Source organism: Serinus canaria, chromosome 1A (genome assembly GCF_022539315.1).
Source record: "Serinus canaria isolate serCan28SL12 chromosome 1A, serCan2020, whole genome shotgun sequence".
NCBI classification, from domain to species: Eukaryota; Metazoa; Chordata; class Aves; order Passeriformes; family Fringillidae; genus Serinus; species Serinus canaria.
The window spans coordinates 72,025,344-72,045,052 of NC_066314.1; the positions used below are offsets into that span (position 1 = coordinate 72,025,344).

Genomic DNA, 19,709 nt, shown 5'->3' on the forward strand with positions numbered 1-19,709 from the left:
TACTCAGGCAGGAAATCCCTGCTATCTTTGCCTGTATTATTTCAAGCATACCCAGAAAATTTTTGTTTCTGAACTTTACAACCCTCCCTAAAACAAATACCCACATCTGCTCTTAGCTAAATCAACAGTCTACCAACTAATCTGCTGCCAAACATGTGTTCTGTCAGCTGCAACTCCAGATACTCCTAGAAGATTCAGCCACTGCCAGCAGAACTAAAAGCTGCTTTCATGCTTCACTGGAATGTTTTAAACATTCACTGTGTACAACTGGTCTTTGGTTTGTTCATTGTTAGACTTTTTATTCTTGGTATTCTAAATAACTCAGAATAAACAGAGATACATGTAAGCCCACTGGTCTTAGTGCAGCATTTGCAAACTGTCCTATTATAAGCTGTTTCTACATTCCATGTAATCTGTAACCTTACTCTGATGGACAGTCTGATGGATCAGAGTTCCCACCATGTGAGGAGATACTATGAAACATTGTACCTTGAGCAACTTACCAGCACCCTGACAGAGCGTTTTCTGACTGGAAATATCAACATCTTATGAAAAAATCTCTGCCTTCCCACTGCAAACTTGGGGTTTTTTCTTTACAGAAATGCATTACTTGGCTGGCAAGATAGTAAACTTTAAGCAACGTTTACAGTTTTATTCAAATTTTATATTCCAACATACTTTTATAGTCATAAGTATTACTTGCTCTTCATTGTGATATGCTATAATCTAAAGATCTTAGGAATATGGCTGTACTGTAACAGGGGCCCTAGAAAACAGGTATTGAAGCCCCCATTAGTTTACATCTGCCTTTGTAAGTGTTTGTACATAGGTTTGTACATTACTTTCTGGATGCATCCTGTGTTATTTCATTGAAATGTCACAGGTTTCAAATCCAGCACATACGGAAGCCTTGGCATGTCAGGGCCAATAAGAAATGGCAAAGTGACTAATTTTCTGTCCTCATGAGGAGACAGAAGTCAGTAGGAGAGTGTTGAGATAATAAAGGAGGTTAGAAGGGTTTACTGTGTTACAGCAGAGGAGCACTCATTTTTACAGTAATTAGTATTTTGGGAAAATCCTGGCAAAATTGTCTTTGTTTGTTCCCTTTTTCGCCTGCTCCAAATACAAAGAAGAGAATCTGGCAGTATTTTCATTTATTTTTCAATTATTGTTCACTGCTGGAGGGTGTAACTGTAAGATGAAGTCTCCCAAAATTTCATTTGATTTCCTAGCCAGAAGATGTTCTTAGCCAGTCTTTCTGTTGAGGCTGTTTCATGAAAGCCTTTGTCCTTTTCCTTTCAGTCTCTCAATGCCTTTGGTCAGCAGATCATTATCCTAGAAATACTAATTTAGTATCTCCCAACTTGAAATAGCAGCTGAGCTTGTACCACTGATAGCTCTCAAAGATTTCTTCATGCAGGGTCAGAGCACGTAATTGAGGAAATTAAACGTTCATTAATTGGATGCCAGATTATTTATTTGCACTTGTATTATTCTCAATCTGGCAAAAAAATCCTGGGGATGACATTCATGTAATCTAATTTTAGGTGTTTACAGCTTGGAATACCATATCCATCTCTGAACTACTCACATTATCGTATCTTTATAGCCAGTGGAGAGAACAGGCACCAGCCTGTTCTCTTAACCCAGCATGACTTTCCTGACCAGCTTGAAGTATTCTTTAAAGGATGCATTGCACCCTGAATGTGCCCAGTTTTCTCCAGCAGCTACAGAATGAGATCTGAATTTTCCTGTACTAGAATTTTCTAGTAGCTAGAGTTAAATGAGCTTAAAGAAGTGGAAGACCAAACTGAACGACAGAATTTTATCTCAAGAGTGTTCTAAATGCACCTTCCAGTTCTGACCTTCCAGGCCACTACACTGCCGTTGCTGTGGTCACGAGCGTCTTGTCTCTCTTCATAGCTCTTATGGAGAATTTAATCAAAAGGAAGGCAGTAATTCAAATGCTGTTTCCAGTTTTCATCCTTTTACTTATTTGCCATCTCACAAGTACAGGCAGTAGTAAAGTGTAGGTACAAGCAAAATATTCTATCTATAGATCTACCTGTTATTACTATGTGAAATAATTCTACCATATAACAGCTTAAGTCTTACTTTTAGTACATTGAATTTTGCAGTAAGTAAAGAAAGGTAAAAGTAGTACCTTTCATTCCTCTTCCATTTTCTCCAGGAGGACAGGTCAGATCACCAGAGGTTTGAATAATCCTCCAAAAGTTAAATTACGAGGATTACATTCCACCTATGTGATAACTCAGGTGTTGATATCATGTTGTGTCCGACTGAAGACTGAGACTGGCTAATGAGCTACAGTGACAGTGAAGAGTTCTTCCAAATCTTGCTGTGGAGTGTAAAAAATTCCATCGCTCTGCCCTTTGAGATAAATTATTTCCCAGAGCATCCTGAGAAAACACTCAGAATGTGATACCTACTGAGAGAGGTCATAGTACTGTACTTGCTGACCTGGTGAATTGAAGATTTAAAGGTACAAGTGTAAAATAATTTGTGCAGTTAAGGCTTTTCATACTCTGGCTGTTTCCACTGCCCAGTATCTCAGTCTGAAGGGACTGTCTCAGTATGAGGAATTGTGAAGGATGGCAGAAAGTCCCCATTTTTAAGTTCCTATGGAAGTTCCATCGCATCGAGTGCTACAGAGTCCAAGAACACAGATAGGTGTTGCAATTTTGGATTGTTTTTTAAATCTCTCTGGCAGTTTTTCCATTCAGAAAGATATCCTTGTGAGGCAAATGGAAAATGATGAATTTTCTGAAATAATCCATTTTTATTGAACACTAGGCTTTTGTTGATTCTTTCAGGACTACAGGATTTGTTCCGAAGAGCTATATAGTACCATGCAAATAACAGCAGTGTAATACCACCAAAGATTGCCCAAGTTCACAGAGTCGGCTCGTGCATTGCTCAGGTCTGAAGTAACCTCCCTGCTTGGGCACAGGAGGAGACAGTAATCTCAAGGCCCAGTTCATGTTTGTAGCCATGCTCAGAGAGAACATTGCACAAGCAATATCATGGCTTTCAGAGAAAGACAGGATATCACTTGTAATTAACAGCTGCCCACCAGTGCAGCTCATTAGAAACTCAGTGAGTTGCTGCAGTGGCTTCTTTATCTTGGTGACCCTCCGAGGCAATCAGAGCCTTCTTGGAAGACCTTGAATCAGAAATATTTGTATATAAGAAAAATAGCACTGTGCAGCACATGCTTCTGATCTCTCAGGGTTCAAAGATTTGGAAGGCACGGTACCATGTATAACTGTAAAAGACAGCACTGAGATACTGTGGCTGCTGCATTAAGGTCATGGTGTTTTGGGAGCCAATTAAAATTATGCAAGATGGCAATTTAGGAAAGAATTGACATAGAGCTCAGGAAGGCAAAAAATCATGTGTATTATGAGCTCAATTACTTTGTAAGATTAGTTTTCCACTGTCTCATGATCTTGTAATAAGAGCACAGAGTATTTTAAATGTTTGATTTACTTGCTGATCAGAACTCTTGAGACCTCGCTTTCTAAATCAAAATTTAAGATTTGACTCCCATTTAAGTGCAAAGTTGTGAGCTTGTCTTGGAGTATACACTGGTTACTGGGTTATTGGGTTGTTAATTCACTGAGCGGGAAACAGTAATACCTGAAACCAGGTACATTTGGCACTCAGAACCCCATCTCCTTTCCTGGGGGCATGTGAGTGGAAGGTGGTAATGCCACAGGTCATAAAACCAGAGCATTGGTCCTCACTTCCTCCAGCAGAACCACTGCATTTTTTTTAGACTACTGCACTGTCTTTAATTCCCAGAACCTTTACAGAGATAACTAAGAGCAATACTACAAGTCAGGAGAATTGATTTATCATGAAAGCTTGATATTTTGGATGGGAGTATAAAAGGCCTATTCCTGTCCTAATTCTCTCCTGGTGCCTTAATCCCGAAGAACAAGACAAAAAAGATTTAGCTGTCTATTGTATTTCAAGAACTGCTTGTATTGCTGTGCTCTGTAAAACCAAAAACTGCTGACAAAGGGGGTGGGATTTCATGGATGCTTTCAGCAGGTATTTCTCAATTCATAACCTGTGAATTGAGAATGTGAATTCAGGTTATGCTGGGGACTGGGGTCCAAATCTGAGTTTAGGCCCCTGTTTCGCTGGCTGAAGAATAGAGTGAATCCCCAAAGTGAAGAGGGTAAAGAACAGCTCACAGTCCAAACAGGTGAACTGAAGCCCTCATTCCCTGAGAGCCAGTTGAAGAGTGGTTTGCAAGTTTGTGTTAGTACCAACTATTTTCCTTTCCCTTTATATTCAAAAACTGTCTGAGGAAAAATTAGCTAGCCAAGAGAGACGAAAACCAAAAAGGGAGTACAAAAGCAAAGGGTGAAGGAGAAGCAGGAAGGAAGCAAGGTGGGGAGGCCGAGGAGCTCAGTGTACAGGTAAAAAAAGTCATCCATCAGCAGACTGTGAAAAGAAACTAGAATTGGATGGTTGCTGCAGTCTGGATAGCTTTTGCTCAGATGCAGGCCTTTCTGCTGAGAAAATCTCCTAGGCACACTCAGGCTGCTTTGCCTCACACTGAAAAACTTCCAGAAGGGAAGGTCCCAGAAATCGGCCCTGACTGTCTGCAGGTTGCCATGGCATGGATGGCCATGTTTGGTGGAAGCCAGTGAGGTAGGCAGTGGAGCTGCTGCAGCAGCTGTGGGTTACCTGGAGGGTCAGGTCTGAAGCTTTCCAGGGCGGACTGTTAACTTCAGAAGTAGCAACGGGGGCTGAGCATCCCTTTCTAGCACTAGACAAAGGGCTCTTCTTGGGTGTCACCTCGTGATTGCTTAGCATGGAGATACTGTCATGAGCATTTCTTTGTCACAACCTAGAAGAAAGATGCCATGTGTGAATCCCACATGGAGGTGAAGGGGCAGAAAGCCCCAAAGGGAGGGGAGGCCAAAGGGAGGCAGCTGTGGTCATGCAGGCATGGTTGGTCACAGGATGCAGAATTACCGGAGGTGTTCCAGAGGTTGGGAAGATGTCCAAGTAAGGCCAAGTCCTCTCTTTCAAGTCAGTACTTGGCTGTGGTGAGGGCAAAAATGAGATAAAGGATTAGCAAAACCAAAGGTGTCCTAAGACTAACCTCAATAAACAAAAAGGCATCCTTAAGAATGCCTTTATTTCCAGAGGTTGCAGAGAGTCAGTGGGATGGAGGAGGAGGGGTGTTAAGTTTAGTTTCATACTTTCTTTACTCTCTTTATTCTTTGTTTTCTGATGATAAAGGAGCTTTATGTAGATACTGTAGCAAAAGAATTGATGAGTCATAAGGTTTACAACTTCATTTCCTCCTGGCTCTCTTTATTTTTTTCCTGATGACTGCATCTCCTTCCTTTCTGCCTCACCCCTCATCTGCTGGTGTGGCAGGATGTGCTGTGCCTTTAAGAAGGCTGTGCTGCTCTGTCAGAAGACTAATTCCTGAGCTTTGGCATGTGTCAAGGCATGCCCTAAGTTTTGTGGTGTAGTTTATGAAAAACTGAAATGCATTTTTCTAGGGAGATTTTTAACTCCTTTCTGCCACAGAGACACTTTACCATTCTCTTCTTTGGCTCCAAAGTGTCCGCCACTCTACATCACTATAGGAAGTTCTGCTCGCTTCTCCAAAAGAGATAGGGAGGTGAAGTGAAGTAGTGGGCTGCTTTTTTCTTTTCTAATTAAAGTTTTTATTTATTGAGTTGTTTTGTTTCATGGCAGAGCTCTGAAGGGTGAATAAAGCTGAGATGGCAAACTCTCTTACTGTTTATATCTTCCCACTGGTACCGATACCACTGCAGTGCTCACCCGTCATTGCACTAGCAGAGTGGTGTAGTCTAAAACATGCTGACCCATAGCAGTCACAGTTTTATTATGGATTTCATATATTGTGAATTTCTTAATGTTTCCCATTGTGAACATTACTTTTTGCTTCTTTTTCCCTCTCCTCATAATCAAAAAGAAACTTTTAAGTAGACAGTACAATTAAACTGTAAAAATTAACATTAGTAAATAACATGTTTGGTTCTTTCTTTTTCCTTTATTTTTTTCAGCAAATCTCATTTTTTTGAAATCAAGTGTATGCTTGGGGATGACTGCCCAGATCTTTTTTTCAAATGTTTTCTAGGCATAGCAATACAGTCTTTAAAGCACAGGTCTCAGTAGGAATATTGCAGACATAAATGACATATCAGGAGGTAACTGTGGAGTAAGCCATGTGATTTTAAAAGAAGTGTTTAATACAAGGTCCTGGATCTGTATGTTACCATGGTTCTCTAGTAAAAGCATAAATCCTCTTCAACTTCCAGGTATTTACCTACCTATATATTTTCTCAGGCCTTGAGATAGAAGTAAGTCCAGGTAAGCAGAAATTCCCCTATGGCTCTGGCACTCTGGTGGTTCTGGGACTTGCTGTGCGGTCACTCGCAGGATGTGGGCCCCACAGATCAAATTCTTTCTAGTAGAGACTGGCCTATTTTTGCAAGGAGAAATGTTGGAGGGGAAGCGAAGGAGCTAGGGCTGGCAGTGCCTTCCTCACTGAGGTAGTTGTGTGATAAACTACTTAACCTTTGAGCTGCAGGTTTTGTTTGAGCTAAATAGTGGTATTAGTACTGTGTACAGCATGCTGGGTTTAAATGAGTTAACCTACCACTACTTTACAGTCTCAGCTGCGATTGTGCTGAGTACAGTTGTTCGATTTAAGAAGCTTCTAGTGCTCCTTACTGAGCCCTTGGGAGGTCTCCTCCTAATCCCCAGTCCTCCCCTCCCTCCCAGGAAGTCAGACAGGGCTCTCATCCCTCTCCATGGCCAATGGCGAGCAGTCTGTGCTGCGGAGCTGCTCTGGAAGCAGCTCTGTACGGAGAGCTTTTCCCCAGGGGCTGCAGAAGCACAGCTCAGCATAAGCCCTTCCCAGCAGTTCTGTCTCCTGCATTGCCCTCTGGCCGCCCGGGCCCCAAAAATCCCCAGCTGCTACCTCTTCCCTGCAGGATCCACTCGTTCCTCTGCTGGAATGGGAAACAGAGGTCCAGGATCTCCTGATGTCTCTGCCGCCTACTCATGGGGTGGCCTGGGCAAGTCACACCACCATTCTCTTCACTTGTAATGCTGAAGTGCAGATTTTATCTTCTCCATTCATACCCAAGAGCTGCTTAGGTCAAGTTAATGAATGACTTGAAGTCAAGCATGTCAGTGGACTCACAGCATAGTATAAGTATGAAGTATTACTCTGCAATTAGGGGTGGAGGTAGCCCTTGTTGAAAATTATTTATTTTATCATAGATCAACATTTGGTCAGGTGTAATCATAAAAAGGAGAAAGAAGTGTAGAGAAAGCCTGTCCCCTGTTAAAAATTTTTCAGGAGATTGAAGTGCTGGCTCACCTGTGATTTTGGTGCGTGTGTTGACTCTGAGTCTAGTACTGGTTACTGTGATTGATGGGGTGGCATATAAATAGAATGACTTCTACAGGTGTACTATTTCACCATACAGACGGAATCAAAGAGTTAAAAAATCCAAGGATCTAATCCAGTATAATAACATTTTGCAAAACCTATCAAATTCACAGCAAGTGACAAGCAGAAAAGCTACAGAGCTAGGTGGAAAATGAAATTAGAGGGAATTAGATTGCCCTTTGTTTATCTAACTCGTTGTTTCATTTAACAGGACAAACATTTTATCTGAGCCCTTGGCAGAAGCTTAGGCAGAGTTGTGTTCCCCTGCTCTCCCCAGCCATACTGTTCACAGAAATGGAGTACCCTTCATCCTATTTGGATAAAGCAGTGTTCTGCTGGAGGTGTGTTTACTCCCTCATTTGTATGCTGTAGAAGACATCTCATCCCTTAAAATATGAATATATATATATAGTTGTATTTTTTTTTCCTTTTGCTGCCATATACATAATAGATTGTTGTTTTTTTTGAAGGATTTAAACATTTGGAAGAGACTGGGGATAGTAATGTCTTTGTCCATAGGTTAGACGTGGAGCTGCAGGTCCCTTCCAAAGTGAAATTTTATATGCCATCTACTGTGATGCTGGTTTGTATACTTGAGAATTTTGGTGTGGGAAGGGTAATTAATACAATGCTAATTTAAGCAGCTGGATAAAACAACTATGGCTAAAACTGGCACAAGGTAAAAATAAATTTATTTCTCTAAGTAGTTCTGCAGTTGGTTCCCATGGAGCTAACGCCAAATTCAAATTTTGGAAGTAAATATTGATATGAAATAATCTTATCTGACCTCAGTTGAATAGTGAGAGGAATTGTTTTTTACAAAAACATGTCACTATATGATGCTCATGGGGCAGAGCTCTCTCAGAAATTGAGTTTTCCTGTAATGTAAGCTTTGTCATGTTATTTGGACAACAAATCTGGTCATAGCCTGAATCTAGACAACAGGCTATCACAGATGAAAAGAGTAAGTAGAAAACAGGAAGGAGAGAAAAAAAAAAAAAAAAAAAAAAAAAAGAAAGGCTTGGTTCTTCTATTGCAGCCCGTTTGCAGTGAGTGTGAGGTTACTCTGCAAGGAGCCTTTGTGGCTTTTACCAGACTACAGATCAATGCCGTAGCGACAGAAGAGCCATTCTTATGTTCTGGCTCTGTTGCAAACTATCCCAGAAGATTAGCCAGGCACTCCTGGATTTGAAACAGAACTGCAAGTGAGTGACAGCAAACTAAGCATGGGGTGGAGTCTGCTAGCAGCATATCCTTCAGATGCACTGCTGCAGTCAGAGAAAGATTTTTCCTTTGAAGATGAGACACATGGGGCTTTTATAGAAACTTGATATGCCCCACGTTGTGCAGCTGTTATCACAATTTAAAAATAAAACCAAGCCAATAAAAGGCAGAGAAAGGCAAAGCATCTGGCTCTTGTGTGAGCCAGCAAAAATTCCTCCAAATGCTAAACCCCAGACCATCACTTTTCATTCCACAGTTACATTGCTTGTGAATCCTTTGTGTGAGGCTTTGAGCCAGAGCAGCCTCTGAGGGTGTGGATGTGGATGTATGAGTGAGAGTGCGAGTATTCAGTGTCGTAATGTGGCAGGGCACAGGCAGTTATGAAACTTCACAATAAAGTCTCAGTGCGTCAGTGCTGGTTACTTAGGTTTGGTGTTTTGGTTTTCTTTTTATTCATGTCCGTTGCCCTGCAGTTTTGTTTCCATTTATGAGTGCAGGAAGAGGGGAGAGAGGTTGGGAAATGCTGCAAGACCCCCCCCAGGCTGCTGGAGGAGCCAAGCAGTTCCTATGACAGGTGGAGCACCGCAGTGCTGAGCGAGATTCCTGGGACATGGTGCCCGGGGCCACGGGGAAGGGAAGCCTTCATGCCTGGGGCAGCTGCAGTTACAAGGGGCCCCTTCAATGTGCTGTAGCAGAAGCCAGAAGTTTGACTTATTTTTGAAAGGACTGGAGAAATTATTAACCACAGTTGATGACATCAGAGTTGATCTGATTAAAGGTTTGTTTTTTTGCTGGCAGAGGTGTGCTCCGTAGAGACTGGTTCTCTCTTCTTTTTTTTTTAAGTTTCTTTTTTGAACAGCAGACGGAGGGAACTGCTCGCACTGCTGCTGCTGCCACTGCTCCAGCTGCGTGTGTATGTGTGTAAACAGGATGGTGTATCTGTAGCTGCCACAAGCAAACACACATTTGACCATGAGGACTCTTCGCAGGTTGAAGTTCATGAGTTCGCCCAGCCTCAGTGATCTGGGCAAGAGAGAGCAGGCAGCCTTGGATGAGCGGGGGACCCAGCAGCGCCGGGCCTGCTCCAACGCTACCTGGAACAGGTAAGGTCACGCGTTGGGCTGGCTCCTGGCAGTCCCCCATGCTCCTGCCGTGGGACTGACGTGCAAGTGGCTGCTCCGTGGGCTCCAGGCTGGGCTGCCTGGCTCCCACCTCGGCGGGCTCACAGGCTGTCTGGTACACGCACTGGAGCTCCCACTCAAATAAACTCAGGAGTGCCTTTTTTCCTCATGCTCTTAATCTTTCTCTGAAGGCTTATGACTAAGAGGGGTCCCTGCCTTCCCTTCGGCCTTTGTGACAGACAACAACTTGTTTCATAGGGTCCAGCTACTCTAGATATTCTCATTCAAAGTTTATTTGGCTTAGTTTATTTTTTTTTAATTATACATGCGCAGCTATTAAAATACATACTTTTTATCTGCATATCTGTGACTGTTGCTGGTAGTTTGATATAGTTAGGACAAAGTCTATTAAGTTTACTTATGTTAGTACAAATAGATCTGTGCATGTGTGTATGTACACATGCAAGAACCTGCACTTTGGACAGGGAAAATGAGCCTTGATTGTTTACTTTATTGCATTTATACATTTTAATTCTATGGCTGTTTTACAAGAAAACATATGCAAACATTATATTGTGAATGTATCAATTAGCTCAGCTATTCAGAAAGCATCTTAATGTCCATTTTGGTGACAATCTTAAAAGATTAATCTAAGTCTCTAAATCATTAGGAATTAAATTCTAAGGTCATTTTTGAAAATGAAATGTCACCTCCTGGATCACAGCTTGGAAAATGTAATCTGTAGTATTTTATAACCATAAGGTGGTACAACTGTAGGAAGAAAAATACCAGTGAACTACAGACACATTTGTTAAAATTCTGAGAAAAATAAAATATATAAAATAGCTTATCTTCTGTCCTTCTCACCACTTGATTTGTGGTTTCATGTCTGTATTAAGAATTAGTTGTTTAATGCCAACAGTGCACTAAACTCTGAAACTGTGCTGATCACAAAAGAGACTGATTTTCTTCTCAAATATCAGGCTGTTCGTATGACCCTGAGTTGTACCTGATGTGCAGATGGATGGTGGTGGTAGTTCAAGGATAGTTTGGGTCATCTTGAGTTGTGGTAGTTGGCATTTTATTTGGCCAGTAGCGCTAAGGGAAGCAGTGGGGAGTAAGAGACTCCTCGGAGGCGATCAGGGTGACAGAATAGAGTCCCCAGACCCTTTTTGTGATGGTGGTGCTGACAGCTTTTGTTGGCAGAGATTAGTTTTTCCAGGCTTTGCATGTGGGGAGGGAGCTGTGGAGGCCGATGTGAATGGAGAGTGGGTCAGGTACCCAGCTTGCTGGGAGGCAGAGAGTTCCAAGCTTGGGCCTGCTGATATTCAAACTAGAGGATTTCCCTAGTTGAGATGAGTTTGTTAGCGAGCAAGAGTTTGTAACTTTTAATTTTAACAGGACAGGTACGGCTCTGGCCAGAAGTGGCTGCCAGACTGGCTTGCCAGTCAGTGAGCTGGACATCTGCACATTTCATCCAAACAATTGCACAACTGTCCCATTGCCTGTTCCTTGACTAGGTGTCCATGAGTCATACTGTCACTGCTTTGCATGAACTCTGACCTACTTGTGGTTCCCCCCCCCCCCCGGGTTGGCTTTTACCAGTGTGTAGGTTGCCAGGCTGTCCTTGTGATGGCATGCTCCCCAGGAATGCCCGAGAGTGCCAGTGAGGTTGTGGTGCTGGTCAGGTGTGTCCCTGCATTAACAGCTGCCAGAGCTGTGACAGGTATTGCAGATATGAGCTGGTTCGCTGCATGGGCAAAGGAAAGGCCCTTGATTTCTTATTTAACGGGGTAAGGCTTTCTTCTGAGTGAAAGAGTGAGGGTAATTCTTTCAGGCTCAGAAAGACTTGTATCATCTGTTGCTGTTCAGAAACTCAACTATTCTACAGGCTGAAAAACTGGGTCTTTGTCCTGAGGAAGGTCAGGTCTTAAAGGATACTGAATTAGATCGACTAGGAAATTATCTACTGTACCTTCTGCCTATAACCAGTGCATGCCCATCTTGACATATATAGCAGGGTCTAGTCTTGAGGGAATCTCTGTTTGTCTCTCCTGGGGAGACCAATGTTCCTGGACATCTAAAGTTTGACTCACCAGAAATCTGGTCTGGCTTTTTTAAATCTTGGGCTGTGGAATTTCTTTTTATTTTTCTGCTGCAAAATTGAAACAACCCAACATAGGACACTTTGCATACTTTGGTTTACAGGAGTATTTTTCCTTGTAAATGAAATGGTTGCTTGTGTTTTTTCATTCTGTGTAAGCATAAGAGCTTGCTGATCAAGGAAGTCAAGATGCACCAGCAGAGCTCTCCCTTCTCACCAAGACTGGCTGTTCTATATTTAAATGTCTGCTGTTTTCTTGCCTAATGTTAGCAGCTGTGCCTGGGTGTGGCATGTGTGTATCTGCTTTTCAAAGAAGCTTTGAATCAAGTCTGTGAGAACTGAAGTGGGGAGCCTTGAAGTGCAACACGCAGCAGGTTCAGCCCTGCACAAACAGGCCAACAGGCCGGTCCCATGCTGAAAGGCAGATCTTTGAGGCAGAGCAAGGATGCTGCCCCTGGCCATGCCAGGGACTGAAAAGCCAAAGTGCTGATAGTGGGATCTTTTGCAGGACAGCAGCTCTGTCACTGTGGGTGTTTTTTTTTTTTTTTGGGGGGGGGGGGTGCATGCATGGCTACCCTTCTGCACTTGCTCTGTGTGTGGCCACCGTGGTCCAGTGATGTCCCCTCCAGTGCCTCTGCCCTCTTCACAGCAGTCTCAGCCCAGGCTGAATTCTCATAACTGAGAATTATTTCTGCATTTACACACCAGGGAACGACAACCTGAAGGAGCCAAATTCAGCCTAATGGGGGAACATAGCACTGTGGTAGCAAGGAAGGTCACTTCGTCCCTGAGGACTTCCCTTTATGTCTGAACTAAAATGCAGTGAAACTTCTCAGCATTGTAACATCGAAGGGAAATTGGTGCCAAACTGCTGCCTGCTCTTAGTCAAATGAGACTTTATATCATGGCTTTTTCAGAGCTTGCTTTTCCATGGACCCTAGATCTGTGCAGCAGAACATTGACGGTGCAGTTAACTAGCAACCAGTGGCAACATAGCGGAACAATTTACTTCATTACAGCTCACAGAATTTGCATTGGATTAAAATAGTTTAGATTTTTTTTCACTAGCTCTGTCTTCAGTTCTTGTTCTTCCCACCCCCCCGCCCCCCATTTCTGCTTCAGGCAAAAAATGAAGGCTGAATGCTGACTAAACCAATTGGACTGAGAAACCCAGGGGTTTTAATCTTGAGCTCACACACCAGGGGGCCCACTCAGGCCAGATAAAATCCATGGCAGGGTTTTCATTCCGACTGAGCTAGCACAGACTGCCTTATCAGGAGCTGATACTGTCTGAGTTGTGCTCTGGGAAAGCCTCTAGTCAAAGGCTCTTAGATCCTCTTTGATGTAAGAAAATATAAGAAATTCGCAGAGACATGAAGGCGTAGGAGATAACAAAGAAAAGGTAAAGAAAACAGGTAAGTTGTTTTTGACATTAGTGAGATCAGTAGTAAATCTGAGGAGACGGATCATATCTGAAAGGATTTTATGGCCTGGGCTAATTTTTTCAGGGTTGTAATAAGCACAACAACTTTCTGTAAAATAACTTTTATAGCCATGAAAACTATATTTTGTCTCCTAATTTAAGATTGATGTTTTTTCAGATCACAGGAAGACTTTTCCAGTGGAGAAAGTATTCCAGATATTTTTCAGCATATTTTTCTTTCTTCCGTTATCTAGTTTTTATTTTAAAATATTTTTAAATATTTCTGCCTGTCTGAGGATAATCTCTTTTTTTCCCTGACCCTTTATTTGAAGCCCTTTGTGGAGTGTTTGGTGCTCTGTGTGCATGGGAGGCAGACAGAATCTCACTGTGGGGTGGGAAAGGAGAACAGGGCTGGTGAAGGAAACTTCCCACTAGCCCAGCCAGTGCTGCTCCCCATGGAGCATTTTCCAGCCATGACTACAGTAACTGAAGATGGGGGTGGTTTGCTCCCTGTAGCCCTCCAGAATAACTTATAGTTCTTTGAATACAGGAAACCAATCTTCTTCATCCTATAGTCTGTAGAGATATTAAGTCTTAGTAGCACCTCTGGGAAGTCCTCTCATCGGTCTGTCTCAATTTCTTGGTGTGTAAGAGCAGTGATTATAGTTGGTGAGGTGAGTGAACCAATGCCTCCAAACTCTTCAAAGAGGGAGTTTTCCAGACCAGCTTTTTTTCACTTGTATGACCAAGTGCTTAATTGCAGCCTGTTCCTCTTTGCAGGTTGCCTTACTTTGGGTAGAAGTTCCAGGAACATAAGTGAACTAGTATCTGCAAGCTTATGTTGGAAGGGTCAAGGCCTCATGGAAAGCTGGTGGAGTTGCAGCTGGACTGAAGTTTCAGCTGTGCTCAAAATAGTCTCTTCCCAATTGGATTAAGCTAATTCAGAAAAATTATGTTTTACTCTGGAGCAAGGGTGTCTTCAAGAAGGTTTTGATGCAAGTATATCAGGTTAATTATTGTTAATTAGCTGTTCACGTAACTGTGCAGAAGAAATTTGCCCTAACTAATTTAGTCCCTTTTGAAAGTGAAAATGTTGTCTTTAACTGCCTGGTAGTCAGAGGGTGTGATTATTCACACAGTATTGCTTTTTCTTCTGGACTTCACCTGGAGCTCTGGGAAGGGCAGAATTTGCAAACACTTCATAAAAATCACAGTGGTATTTTCACCTGTGCTGTTTGCACACAAAGGCAGTGGCTGCTTTAGAGAACTAAAATTATCTGTGTGACATTTATGGAATATCGACATTGGCCAGTCCCGCTGCTTTGTCAGGAAATGCTGAGCTGTTAGGGCCATGGCCATGGTTGAAACACACAGAAGATCAGGACTTAAAAGACTTGCAAGCCCAGCTTTGGAGTCGTTCTTCATCTCTGTGGCCAAACTGATTCTGACCTGGCAGAAAACTGTTTTAATCACAATAGTTTTTCCTTCTTGGCTTCCAGATGTCAGTGAAAGAACAGTTATGGGATGGTACTGGAGGGAGCCAGCCTCCCACCCCAGTGGTGTGTGGATGGACAAATAGCAACTCAGGAGAAATGTATGTTTTGGTGGTAATGAGCTCTGTAGGCAGTAGTCCATAATTGATTAATACTATGTAAATATCAGAATAATCCACCCCACCCTGCCCACCTGGACCCTGATCCTGTTGGGCTGGTTGGGGGTGCCATCAGCAAGCACCCAGCTCTATGCTTCAGGGATTTACACCTTCCAGTTCACTTCATGGTGAAGCTCATGGTGGAGAAAGTCTGTGCTATGTGTGCTGGAGCTGCCGTTCCCCACATTTTGGTCAGCTGGAGCCACCTCATCCTCTGGAGGTTCAGTCAAATGTGGAATGAGTTGTCTTTGGAATGAGATGAAGTTTCTTAGGCTGCTGAGTTGATTTTTGTGGCTGTGAGTGCTGCCTTGGGTGTTGGTAGTTTTCTTTCGCAATCTCTAGCTACCGTGGGATAGACAAGTACAGTGCATTGCTGGAGCCATCTGACTTCTTGTTATTCTAAAGGCAACCCCCAAAAAAGGTCTCTTCAGTTTTCACTTCCTGATTTCCCCTTCTCCATCGAGCCTGCTCTGTGGAGTTTTCTGGGCTCTGTTGGATTCTTTTCTGTTTCCTTCAGTGCCATGTTCCTGTGCACACACTTACAAACAAAGCAAATACAGAGGAGGCGCTCACAGTAATATTAGGGCATGAGGGCACCCACTATTAACTTTCATGTTGTAAAAGAGTTAGAGAAGGGGGTTTGCAAGGCATTTTCAGTTCAGGTTAACTATTTCAATATAAGTTTCATTATGTGCATCGCTGCCTTAAGCCTCAGTGAAAGCTGGTTGCAGGCACAAGGTCAAATGATCCACCTACCTCAAGCATCTTGCAAGACTGCTGTGTGTAAGCAGCAGCTCAGATTTTCTTTACACCAAAAGATTGAACCATTCTTTTGACCAAATCTTTTTAAGCAATCACGTGTTATGGAAACCCATTGATTTAATCAAGGCCTAGGTCTGGTTTTTTTCATGAGTTTAAGGTAACTAAGAAGATTTAAGCCAACTTTTCATTATCCTTACATAAACTGAGACCACCAGGAACATTCCACATAACCTGCAGGCTGGGGATATATCCTGCACCCTCCATGCAAGCCCTGCTGTCTGTGATGGGAAGGAAAGGCAGTTGGTCAACTTAATGAGGCCAAGACTTGTTTTCCAGACAAGGATATTGTCCCTCACCTCGAGGGAGATCGGGGCAGATTAAAAGTTCACTGTTAGGATGTTTTATGTAGATGCTGTTCTACTATACAGACAATAAGTTAAATGCTCACAACCTGTCCCTTTTAATCCTGGTTAAAAAAGCTTTCTCTCTCTTATTTCTTTGAGGAATAATAATGGACCTCTTAAGCTGGAGAGAGAAGTCTTCTCCCTCATTTAGAAAGGGGTGCCAGAGGGAAAGAGAGCGAGCATGTTGCCTTTTAGGAGAGAGATTTAGTCATTCTTCTCTGCAGAAGTCTGGCAGGCAACATTGCAAAGTTAATTTCTGAATCAGAAGAGCGTGTTAAAACAGCTTGTTTTATTCACTACATTGATCTTATTTCCCATATTACTCGTAATGTTAAAATACCCAAGTCACTTCACTGTATACCAGAGACATTTATCTGCTGATTTTCAAGTAATTGTAAATTGAGTGTGTCTGTATGAGCCAGCCAAAATAATCTGGGTTAGATCGTGAATGTATATCTGTGCTTGTGGGTGTAGGGGGGAAAGAGGAACTGCTGTGGCAGCAGTTGTGTGTAAGGCCTTGGAAACATCTTCAAAGAAACAAAAGAGAGAAGAGAAGAGAATAGAATAGTGGTTCTTATTTCTGTCCACGTCTGTATTTCTCCACAGCTGGTCAGACCCTTCACCTGCTACTTTTAGTTTTCTTCTTCCTTAGATGAAGGTGGCTGAGCTTTTCTGATAGTGCATCTCTTAGTTATTGTGTGCCTGCATTTTGAATCTCTCAGTGAGCAGCGTGGAGTTTACCTTCCAACTGGTCCTCTGCTCCCAGCCAGCCTTGAAAGGAGCTGTCTTAGCATGAGCCTGGGAAAGTTTAAACTGGACACTGGCATTCCCAAGGCAATCTCTGCTGCTGCCTGGCACAGCTCCTGCAATGACATCCCTTGCAGTGGGAGCAGCCCTGTGCAGCTGGATCTGGCCCTGGGTCAGGCCAGAGCTGACCAAGTCTTCAGTACTTGAAGGGAGCCTACAAGAAAGGAGAGAGACATTTTACAAGGACATGTGGTGACAGGAAAAGGGAAAATGTCTTCAAACTGACAGAGAATAGGTTTAGATTGGGTAGTAGGAAGGAATTCCTCCCTGTGAGGGTGGTGAGGCCCTGGCACGGGGTCTCCAGAGAAGCTGTGGCTGCCTCATCCCTGGAAGCATTCAAAGCCAGGTTGAATGGGACTTGAAGCAATCTGCTCTAATGGAGGGTATCCCTGCCCATGGCAAGGGGTGGGACAGGATGATCTTTAAGTCCTTTCCAACCCTGGACATCCTGTGATTCCTGGAAGCTCTTCTTCCACCAGCAGGAATCCCCTGGAGACCCTATACCAGATACCTATCACCTTTAGCTTTTCTTCACAAGGCACATCAACCCCAGACCCTCGTATGTACAGGATGGGCAGATCTGGTTCTTATCCTGCTTTCTAGAGTTCTAAAGTTGATTGCCGCTGCCTTGGACACACTCCAGTGCAATGGAAGCTGTTAGTTGTCTCTGTACTGAGCCATAGAGATAAAAACTATACTTTCAAATGCTTCAAATATACTTAATATGTGAGTCTAAAGTTATAGTTGACATACTTGAAGTACTTAAAAATGCTGGCCTAAGTTTTTGAAATTACTGATTTCATATATGCAGCTGTTGAAGCCACTGAGCTGGAAAAAAATCAAAAGGAACTGATTTTTAAAGATGCTATCTATTTTCTAGGCAGTAATTTCCTTTTAGGCATCTGGGGTGGGTGGAGTACCAGAAGTCATCTATGACTTTTAAAAGATCCTGAAGTGTCTAGACAGAAAAGCTAGGATAATTGTGGAGGTGATACCCTTCTCAAATCTTGCTGGGCACTAATGACTCTTCGTGTCCTCTTTCAGCATCCACAATGGAGTGATAGCAGTATTCCAGCGTAAGGGTCTCCCAGACCACGAGCTGTACAACCTCAATGAAGGAGTCAGGTAAGAGCCTGGGCCGCGCAGGGCGTTCTCGGCCCCATGCTCAGTACTGTGTGCCTGCCCTCGCACCCGCAGCAGCTGCAGAGCACTCAGGTTTTTCTCCCAGAGCCAGTTTTGACCAGCACAGTCCATTTTGCCTCAGTGATCACTGCTGCTGTCAATGCCACACAGTGGGCTACAGCTGATCCCTCCTTCTGCAAGAGTAATTCAGCCCTGAGCAGTAGGGCTTATTTCAGAGTCTCTCTTGATATGCTGGTTTAAAACTGAGGAAGGGAAAGCCTGGACCTCTCCAGTGATTCAGCCCTATTACATGGCAGTGATACTGCCATTTCCAGAGGTGCCACTCTCAGGTGCTTCCCTTGCATCCATGGAGGAGGTAAAGCCTGCATGCACTCAGGGAGACATGGCAAGGAAAGATGGTGGTCCCTTAGGTAAACTACTCCTTCCACACAGCATAAATCTATGTGAAGTGATACAGCTGTCCTGTTAAACACCATGGACTGAGTAACACTGTTCATGTTTCCAACTTTTTTTTTCCCGTATTCTGATGATACTGGCTGCAACAGATTAACTGTAGGCCAGTGAGATGTATGATGAGAACCTTCTTCCCTTAAAAAAAAAGTGAAATCTCTACCATTTGAGTTATTTAAGTTACAGTTGAAAAGAGAATTTACCAAGATATAAGCTGATATTTGGATTTACAACACTTCACATTTTACTACTTTTTCAGCACTTATTATTACTTACCAATCCCTCTCACTGGCAAGGGCAAAGCAGCAGATTTCCTTGTAGAAATTTGTCCAACGCTTTATAAAATAAATGGTGGGAAAGAATCTGCACTTACAAAAGACAGACAGCTTATTACATTCCCTAGCTGCCTTCAGATATGATCCTTAGTTATTCCCTTTCCCTTACTGCTTATTGCTGCTATGTCTGGGCACTAGAGTCAGACTCTGCAATAATTTCCCCAGAATACGTAGATATCCTGTGTTCATCTGTCCCTGTCTGATTCCCAGTCTGGGATAGTTGGCCCAGTCAGGTTCCTTTAATTGTGAAAATATCTTCAGAAAAGTCCAGCCAGATGATATTGGGCCTGTGTTTGCTCTTCTTAAAATTAAAATAAACTCACTCTTCAGTTATTTCTTACATCGCTGGTGAGAAAATGACATACAAAGAGTAGCTTTTCTAGGATGTCTGTCAGTTAGCATGATCCATCAATCATGTTGAGCTACTTACTGGAATAATGGTTAATCAGCATAATTACTGTAAGTGCCTTTAGGATTATTCAGCTTTATCTGACTGACAAAAAAAGGTACTTCTGGACTGAGATTTCTTGGCCCAATGAATTTCCCTTAATATGCTCATCTGCTGGTGAGAAACAGAAGAGAAAAAAATTTCTGCTGATGTGTCAGATGAATATAATCTGGTATGAACCAACAAACAGATAGAAATGTGCCCAGACTTTGCTTTAATTTACTTGGCTGTAAACCCTGCACCACAATGATTCTTGGTAATATACTTGAGTTGAATTTATTGCAGCATCTCATGTGGCTGAACATGCAAGCTGACTGCACTGATTTTTTTTTTTTTCTTTTCCGTTTTATGAATGGG

General features: G+C 42.8%; 1 protein-coding gene and 1 long non-coding RNA gene across 8 annotated transcripts in view; one reads left to right on the forward strand and one right to left on the reverse strand.

Moving 5' to 3' along the window:
• Nucleotides 1-19,709, forward strand: part of PRR5 (proline rich 5) — a 74,046-nt gene that overhangs the window by 22,646 nt on the left and 31,691 nt on the right. For 3 of the 7 annotated variants that reach the window (XM_050987807.1, XM_050987817.1, XM_050987810.1), the window contains exons 3-4: nt 9,548-9,807; nt 18,021-18,101. In XM_050987807.1, the coding sequence (XP_050843764.1) occupies nt 9,677-9,807; nt 18,021-18,101 (212 nt within the window). In that variant the 5' untranslated portion in view covers nt 9,548-9,676. Of the gene's footprint in view, nt 1-9,099; nt 9,483-9,503; nt 9,808-18,020; nt 18,102-19,709 lie in introns of those variants that run through there. The other 4 variants (XM_030237832.2, XM_009095186.4, XM_050987841.1 and 1 more) reach the window with 3 other exon arrangements.
• Nucleotides 4,287-7,113, reverse strand: LOC108962777 (uncharacterized). The gene is made up of 4 exons (XR_001991492.3): nt 7,004-7,113; nt 6,351-6,502; nt 5,014-5,082; nt 4,287-4,885 (listed from the first exon to the last, which is right to left on the reverse strand). It is a non-coding gene; the product is annotated as an uncharacterized LOC108962777 (long non-coding RNA).